The following is a 9,242-nucleotide window of genomic DNA, read 5'->3' as shown; positions in this document are numbered from 1 at the left end:
TGTGGTACCAATGCTGTTTTCTAAACCTTCCAGCCATCTCTGTTTTTGCCACAAGGACAACCAAATACAATGTCTACTCCAACTTTCAAGACAGAAAAGAAACGTACACTACTTTTGTGGCATTTTGTGTTTCTCTTGTTGCACTGTTTATTCCTTTCAGTTTTACCATGTTTGTTAACCTCCCCAATCCTGTAAATGGTCTGATATCGCTTTAAATAACTGCAGAGCCTTTTTAAATGTATCATATGTAATTATGCATTTGCGTAATTTGATCTTCAACTACTGTAAGTTTTGTACTGTAAGAAAGTCTATTGTAAGAAAGTCTATTCCAAATAAAATACCTTGCAGGCCTGTCTTTCCTAAAACCACTCAACACATGGTTAGTGAAGAATCATGAGATCGACGCATTCAAGGTTTTGTGAAGACTTTTGAATTTATTCTTCAAGTGTACAGCATCTTCAAATTCTGCTTTACATGGGTTTTGGAGGAGCTCTTGGTGCACCAGCCTGTAGAAAAACAAATAGATTAATATCTGATAGCATTTCTCAACATGGACTAACTTGAAAAAACGGGTAACAAATAAAAGGCTGCATTGCACTGGGGCTTTCCAACATCCTGCTTTATTGACTAATTTAAAGACCGACAACTGTCCTTTCCTGCTAAGCTTAAGAAATATTTATGATGCTGTAGAGCTCAATTCAACAGCTCAGACAACAAACGGTATTGTTCTGGAAGATGTACTCACAGCGGGCCTGAATCTGGGTGGTGGGGTGCGGTCTTTCCTGGCCTCACAGGAGCGGTTCCTCACCACTTTACTGTGGATGGCACAGCTGACACAGTAGTGCAGCTTCACATAGAGCTTGGGCAGAATGTAAGCTGCAGAGTAAAGACAGGCACAGATGAGGACAAGCCACCAGGGTCAAAAAACAAAAGGCAGCTTCTGATGATGAATGATGCAAAAACATGACAAACACACTTACAGTCAAAGACACTGGCCTCTGTGATGTCTCTCACGGCAGCCGCCTCCACTATGTTCCTGATGACAAACTTCTTGATGGCCTTGTCCTTGGGGACGCAGCGGGCACAGTTGGTGCAGCGAATGGGCTGGACATGGCCACGGCCCTTCTTGGCACGACCGTTATTCCTCCTTTTCTTGGTCTGTAAAACAGAGGCGAACAGAAAGATGTACAAATTACAGCCCGCCAACTAGGGTTGGAGATTGAAACTAAATTCCTTGTAACACATCAGATATACCAAACGACTGCTTTATTAAAATCAGACATTTAGTAAAAATTACTGTACAGCTGCTTAAGTTCAGTCATTTGACAATAGGTCAGCTGAACTCCTTTTGATAAATAGTGGTATAAAAGGCAAGCGTGTCCTTAAAATGCATTTAAAAATGTCATTTTGATGCCCTTACCTAAATTTTGGCATATACCCTATACTGGTTTCTAAACATTTTTAACTTATCAGTGCATGATACTGGCCAGTGAGCAAGACACATCAATGTTGTACATAACTATTAATCAAACGTTTTCCACCCTGCAGACTCAGAAATAACTTGTATTACAATGATAACTGTTTTGACACTTTAATCATTCTAGGATATTAAAGACATTCAGCACTTCGGCAGCAATACCGTAACATAATGAGTCGATTAAGACACTTCTGATCTGTATTAATTGGGGCTATGCATTAGCTGTCACATTAGATACAACACACACTAACTTTGTATTTTGAGCCCTCCCTTTTTAAACAAAGTGGATCATCGGCTGCGTGTGATGGCTGCGGTGTCTAATACCGGCAGCCATTGCAACACAGGGTTAAAAATATATATGCACAATTAAATTAGTTTTGGTCTTAGTGTTTTTATATTAGTCCTCGTGTTAAACTACGATACATATCGGATCCAGGCTGCCTCGCTGTTTCTCCGCACATTAACGGCGACATTCATCCAAAACCAGTTCACAGGAACACATGCACAAAACAGCTAGCCTGCTAACAGCTAGCATTAGGCCCAGACTATATTTTAATTAAATTGAGTGACATCTAAGGATCGTTCACGACAGCGTGGTTCAGCTATGACATTAAACTACCCAGTAAGGAACAATTATGTGTGTTTTGCGAATAAAATACCAGTTTATTCTGTTTTTGCCACACGGCCGCCGATGAAACACACTCACCATGTTGCACGGGAAGCTGGAAAGAGGACCGGAAGAGGTTGTACCGCGAGAAGTAGTGCCATCCGCTCCGCCCTCGAGATGTGTTTTATAAAAAAAACAAGCTGGGCCATGTCTAAATTCATTTAGTTAATTTCACATAAGTATGTGTTTTGTGTGCGTTTTAAATAAAAACACATTAGACAAAATGTCTTCGGGAAAATTACATTAGTAATGTTTTATTCGCGGAGGGATATCAGTGAACTCAGGGTTTGTACAAGCGCCACCCGAGTGAGCGGAGTTATCCATTACTGCAATCTGAGTGAGAAAAGCAGTGCCGTCGAGCAACGCCGTACAATAAAACAAGCCCGCCTGTGTTCTTCAACATGATAAATAAAACGATAACAAGTATTGTGTGTATTGTCTGCTAAAACAATAAGTCTATTAAATAGTTAAGTACTGACTTTATGACTGCAATGTGATTAAGATTAATTAATTTACTGTGTTTAATTGGCCCTATATTTTTCACTTTGGTTAGAAAAAGGCTGATGATTTGTTTTATGCATGGTTTGCATTGTATTGTAAATACTTGGCTTACTGAGGAAGGAAAATCTCAATTCTTGTAATCATTACATTACAGCCAGTCATTTCCCAAAGGACACTGTAGTGTTTTAAAATATTATTCTCACTTTGTAGGCAGCCATTCATCTAATCTGCAAGGTGAGAAAATTCATTTACAGGCTTGACTCAGATGAAGTTAATTGGGGTGATGGAGTTTAAAGTATATACTTATCACAGTCTAAACTGCATTTCCACTCAAGAATAATGCAACTTAAAATGAGAAATTAGACATAATGCATAATGCAATGAATAACCTAACAGACAAGTTTTAAGATTTCAAGTTTTTCATAGGTTGTGGGAATCAAAAGCTCCCATGGATGTAGACAAAAATCAATAAACATTAATGAAATGCCTTCAAAAATGTTGGTCATCCATGTGCCCTGTAGCAAACATTCAGAAAACACCAGTATCATTCTCTCTACATAGTTCCTCCACACAGTTACAGCTCAGCTTCAAGTCAAACAGCTAGACAGCACTATGGTGCATGTGTGGGTGCAGTTTCCTGTATCTACAAACACCATACTGTGTTTTAATCCACAATCTTTGAGACCACTTGACGGCACTACATCAGAAAGGTTATCTAACTGGAGGACGTGACTTTAAACAGTCCATTCGAATGCTCATAATGACATCAGGCTAGGGAAACTTTTAGGACTCCAGATGAGAAGTTTTATTTGATCATTGTCTCATTTTTACAAATGAGTTAGGCTTTTTTTGAATCTTGAATCTTCTCCTCTTTGGCTAGACTAGTAAGAACATGCACTGTAAATCCAGGCACCTGTGGCATCAGGTCCAAAAGGCTCTGTTGAGTTGCAGTAAAGCCACGAGAGATCATCAGATGACTGTGACCATGAAAAGCTCAAGAGAATGGCAAACACAAAGAAAGGGCTGCAGTAGATGCAGATCCACAGGTGTAATATTATAAAACCATCTTTACGGCTTATTATTTCACCAGTTGCTTTTTCAGTGTCGCCTGCTGGTCTTCCTCAAAAAATTCCAAGGATGATGCTCCCATCATCTCTGAAGAATATGTCTTGAAAAACACGTCATTTAGTCATGTTTCTCCATCCATAAGACTATTACGCAGTGGGGCCTTTTTTATATTATCTGCCCTTTACATGGTGATAAACAAGCAGGTCTTTGCATTAAGCTGCTATTTCATATATTCACATACAAAAACCCAAAGATGTCAGTGAGATGTTCTGCAGGCTGTTCTAACATTAAAGTGTCCTTGGACAGTTACACAGTGTCCTCACATGAAAAGCATGTATTCATACTAAATAAACACAAAGAGGACAAAATAGAATAAAAAAAATTTATTTAAATAGTTCTGTGCTTCTGTCATTATTTCTTCTTGCTCTTCTTATCCTTTGCCTTCTTTTTGCTCGGCTTGTCGACGCTGGCCTTCTTGTAGAGGTAAAGTCCCACCAAGCCGAGCAGAGTGGGCACCAGCGCCAAACACACAAGGGGGAACACGTCGTTGACCATTTTCTGCCACGGCGTCTGCTGCATCAGAGAAACCACCTCCACCTCGAACTCAAGAGCAGCATCACCTATGGCAGATCAAAGTCAGGGTCTTTATTATCATATGCAGAGTAAAGAACAAGTTCCCTGTACAATGAAACAAGGAAATTCTTCCTCTGTCCTCGACTCTTAATGTTGTTGTAAGCAGACGAAGACGTCTGCCACGGAGGACGCCAAGTCCATGTTCAATGTTTTGTCACATCAGGTGTTGAAATGATTTTTTTCTTTAATGTTTCACCCATTTATATTATGTGCACATGTAAATACATGAAAATATGAAATATAAGATAAAATATATATTACATAATGGTCACTAACGTACGTATAAGAAGGAAATCAACAAATGAAAATAATTAATCCCAAAATGAATTAAATATACAAACACCTCAGTGAGCCACACTACTGCACCTTCATTATGATAAACATGGGCACTGTAGTTTATTTTAAGTCATTCCCACATACACCATCAGTTTAAGAGGGGTTTGCTAAATTGCAGTTGCCTGCTGTTTTGGGAAATTGCAGACTTTAAGATTAAGATGCCTCTTAATCTTACATACTGGTCCTTTAAAGAGCTCAGTATTTGGTTTTGGTCTTTTCATTGGATTTAGACAAGAAGCTGTAGACAACACCAGCCTTATGCTTAGACAAATGCTCAGTGAGACTGTGCTAATGTATGTGATCATAGTTGTGAAGTTGTGTAAAGTTGCTTGATGAACTGCAAACTTTGTTCAGTACCTGGAATCGTAGGAGGGTAACCTTTTTTTCCATACGCAAGGTGAGATGGAATAGTGGCTTTGATTTTCTGCCTGAATGAGAGAAATAGAAATTTGTCTGACACATTTATTGAGGAAGCATTTCTCAGATTCCATCACCAATCTATTAACTGTGGTATTTCGTTTTTGAATGAATTCATGTCTGCACACAGCCACGGAAAATTACAACTACTGCTGAGCCTTTTCTTCCCGATGGACCTTTACTTTTCACTTACCCTTCACACACGCCAACCAAGCTTTGTTCCAGACCTGATAAGAAAATCACACAGAGAAAGTCAATCAGCACAAAGAAAGCACATTCACATAACAGGCTGCAGTCTTCTCAAATGTAAATAAACTGTCACTGCCTGAGCAACACAAAAGGATTTACTGTTTATTTACCGGCAATGACTGTCCTCTTCCCCAGCTCCACGACAAGAGGGTCCACGGACAGAGACGAGTCGATAACTTTTCCGTCCAGCAGTTTACCCTGGAGGGTCAAACATACAGTGTGAGCCAAGAGGTGGTGACATAAAAGAGAAACCACTGAGAGATTTCACAGCTTAATTTGTTCATATTTGAGTAATTTGATACACGTTTCATAGAGGTGGTTTTGATGTTTTTTGTACAGTAATACAGACATAAACTTGAAGATACAACATGTACGTATTACTTTAGAAATTGTGGGCAAACTACTTATTGGTATTTTTGATCAATAAAAAAAATAGATAGTTAGATGAAAATACATTCTCATGTCTCTACAGTAAAGCTTGGTTCGCTTAGTTTAGCACAAAACCTGGAAGAACGAGGAAACTTCTGTCATGGCTCCGCAGATTAAACAAATAAGATCAAGGGTCAATTAGTGAGCTTTAGATGGTAGTCGATTATTTACCTACTTTCTAATTTTTGGACACAAATAACCCAGTTGTTTTCCCCTGCTTCCAGTCTTTGTGCTAAGCTAAGCTAACTAGCAGCTGGCTCCAGCTTCTTATTTAACAGACAGAGGTTATGACATGAGATGGGATCTATCTTTTCATTCCTCTCACAGAGAGAATCCAAATAAGCTTACCATTCGCACTTTCCAATGATTTCTGTAAAATTATAAATCAAGTAAATGTGGAGAAAATAGTTTCCTTTCAGGTATACACTTTTAAATGTTTACATGTGTGTATGGTTGGATTTTCATTGTCATTGTCTCTTTTGTTGTATTTTAAATTAAACTTTATTGTAGTCTTACTTTTTCTGATCCTGCTGTTGTTTTTTTGTTGTGTGTGGTTTTCTATCTGTAAAACATGTTGGACTGCATATCTGGAGGTCTGTGAAGGAAACAATAAAAATCCTGATCCTCAAAAACAAAAGTAAAAGTAAGGACTGGGCATAAGTATGAAGTATGAATGTGCTTGACTTTGACAAATTCAACACCTGCAGCAGACAGCACACCGTGTTGCTGTGAGCGATCATACAGTGCAGTTCTGCCACGTCTTTAATGCTGAAAGGTCTTTCAAGGTTATACCTTTCGCTTCATGATTTAAGCCATGGTGCTCAAAAAAAATTTGATTATCTTATTTCTGCAAATTCAATCTTTCATTCAGCAGTAATAGTCTGCCTCACCTGTCTCATTTGTTCAACAAAGATCTTCATCATTCAGGGTAAATCATCTATTAGAAATAAATCTAGTTCCAGCGTCAATGGCAGGACAAATACTCAGTATGTTATCAGCTACAGGTGAAACAGGTGTGAACTTTCTCAAATTGCGACTGTATTTCCAGCCAGAAATGTCAAATATCTTTCCTCTGCTTTTGTAGCACACGATCAAAATATGAACATATTATTTTGTCTGGAAATATAAAATACTGTAAGACAAATCAATATACAGTATAGTTAAACAACTGTTAGCAGATGTTAACTTTGTTTGGATTAGTAAGAGCAGGTCCACTTAAAGAATGGGGTTAAAAAATGCCTTCTCATTTTGCAGCAGTATAAATTATTTTGATTTGGAAACACATTAACAACAGTGTTATTATACGACCTCCTGGATTTTCAGATTAATCCGGTTCTTAGCTCTGTTATATCAGCATATATGTTGTCCAATGTGCGCCGATGTGGAAACCTTTTTTTTTTTTTAAATCCAATTTCCAGTCTGCTTTTGTAAATGTATATGTATGTATGTGTGTTTGCATGAACACACGTTTGAGTATATAGATGTATGCATGGTACATATATAATATGTGGTGCATGTGTAACCATGAGCCAAAGTCTATGTTTGTAATCCTTTTTATCTCTGTTGTTGTTGCTGTTCTTCTTCTTTCTGTTTCCTTTTTGTTTTGTGTTCAAGAACACTGAATAACTTTATTAACATCTATATTTCCTCTCTCTATTTTTTGTTGCTGTTTCAGTTATTTATTCCTGTACTTGACCTAATGCTATGTAAAACTTGAAACTGTAAGTGTACCTGATCATGAAACCAATTTTCTTTTTAAATCCAAGTTTATAGTTTCAATTCACTGATGCAAAATATTACATTACATATCTTTGTAACAAGTGTGTGGTAACAACATTTGAGAGATCACTCCAAAAAATATGTGCTTATAGCGGCTGATGTATCATCCACCCAAACAAGGTCTCAACATGGTCAGGCTCTAGTTAGGTCTATATCTTTATAAGTCAATGTTGTTCATAATCTTTTTTTGTGCTTTTTTCTCCACATGTATTATTTTATTTGTTTGTAAAAAGAGAGAAAAGTAGGAAGAAAGTCAGGGAAAGGTGTCTTTGTTTTCCCCTTTGCCAAATTCAGCTTTTTCACAAACATCTGATGGAAAAAAAAGGGCATGTTTTTTTTTTTATTTATTCCACAAGTGTGATGAGTGGAGACCACGAGGCTGCAGCACTACTCCACACAGTGGAGCTGAAACCCACAGCTGTTATTGCTGACGTGTTGCACCGCCCCATCAGTCCGTAGTAAAAGCAGAGGCGATCTTCTCACACACGAGATAAAAACCCCAAATACACCTCAGTGACCGACACTAAACCACAATCTGCCTCATGTTCAACCACAAAGCCCTTTCCAGCAGCTGTGTGTGATCCATATTCAGTCAGTGTGTGATTGTCCACATGGTTCGTGCAGACGGTGCCACATAGACAACAACTGCGTTCGTCATCAGCTGGACCCGTCTCTATATAAACCATTATACAATGCACACACGGGACTGTTTCAGCACAGAGCAGACAGTGAAGCTGTTTTCTTACCGTGTAGTGGATTTTCAGCGTGTCTCCCATTCTGGAAAGTACAGAGCAAGTTTCTGGTCTCACCTTCGGGACAGGAGAGTGAACTGTTAGGCTGTGTTGCATTATTTTTCCGGAGGCTGTTATTGTGGCACAGCTGCCGTGTCACAGCTGTATGGCGGTGTTTTAACCGAGTGTCTCACTCACCAAGGTCTCCACCTGCAGCTCCTCCGCTGCAGGGTCCTCTCCCTGTGCGAGTCCGCAGGTGAAAGCTGCTGAGAGCAGCAGCAGAAAAACGCTGGTCTTCATTGTGAACTTGTGGGAAAAAGCTGCCATCCAGCAACTTCCGTGTATCTTCTGCTGCGCGCAGAGGGGAGAGAGAGGGCCGAGCTGCACAGCGTCGACCACTTGTGTCCAAAATGGCTCGGCACCGACTAATGCTGATGTGTTATAATACTGTGGCGATAAGGACTAGCGGCCCGTGGACGTTGTCCCGACACCTGGGTCTCCCTGAAGAGCCCGCCTCAAACATTCCGCCAGCATCCCATCAGGCTGCCGCGGCCGACAGGCGGAAGCGGCTCCCTGCAGAGGCGCTGGGGGGCGGTGCTGCGCAGCCTCCGCCCGGCTCTGCCGCTGCTCCATGGAGGAGACCGTGGACATGAACATGGAGGAGGCTGTGACGAGCAGACATCTCCTGTTAGAGCCCGCTGCACAGGCGCCACGTCACTGCTGGTCCCTCACCAAGCCACTGGTAAAGACTGCCAGTGGTGGAAGAAGTACCCAAAAGTCCTACTCGAGTAAAGATATTGTTAAAATATTATTTGTGCTACTATTAAGTTTGAGTCACAGTCTTCAAACGTCTGATATTAAAGGTGCACTATGTAGGTTTGGGAAAGAAATTTTAATCAGAAGAAAAAAGATCTTCGAAATATGACTGAATAAACAAACTGGCCTTAAAGAGCAA

General features: G+C 39.8%; 2 protein-coding genes across 2 annotated transcripts; both read right to left on the bottom strand.

The window, feature by feature from the left end:
- Positions 1 to 407: 407 nt before the first annotated feature.
- LOC311254466 (small ribosomal subunit protein eS26) lies at positions 408 to 2,284 on the bottom strand. Its single transcript, XM_084348242.1, has 4 exons — positions 2,184 to 2,284; positions 981 to 1,158; positions 746 to 876; positions 408 to 506 (listed from the first exon to the last, which is right to left on the bottom strand). Exons 1-4 carry the CDS (start codon positions 2,184 to 2,186, stop codon positions 471 to 473), a joined length of 348 nt encoding a protein of 115 aa, XP_084204368.1. The 5' UTR covers positions 2,187 to 2,284; the 3' UTR covers positions 408 to 470.
- A 1,797-nt stretch (positions 2,285 to 4,081) lies between these two features.
- On the bottom strand, positions 4,082 to 8,915 carry fkbp11 (FKBP prolyl isomerase 11). Its single transcript, XM_084348241.1, has 6 exons — positions 8,486 to 8,915; positions 8,303 to 8,365; positions 5,459 to 5,546; positions 5,293 to 5,326; positions 5,040 to 5,110; positions 4,082 to 4,333 (listed from the first exon to the last, which is right to left on the bottom strand). The coding sequence occupies exons 1-6, from the start codon at positions 8,612 to 8,614 to the stop codon at positions 4,125 to 4,127; spliced, it is 594 nt and encodes a 197-aa protein (XP_084204367.1). The 5' UTR covers positions 8,615 to 8,915; the 3' UTR covers positions 4,082 to 4,124.
- Between the last annotated feature and the right edge of the window lie 327 nt (positions 8,916 to 9,242).

This window comes from Pagrus pagrus (genome assembly GCF_965226575.1).
Source record: "Pagrus pagrus genome assembly, chromosome: 3".
NCBI classification, from domain to species: Eukaryota; Metazoa; Chordata; class Actinopteri; order Spariformes; family Sparidae; genus Pagrus; species Pagrus pagrus.
The sequence above is the reverse complement of the archived record's forward strand: the minus strand, read 5'-3'. Positions and strand labels throughout refer to the sequence as shown.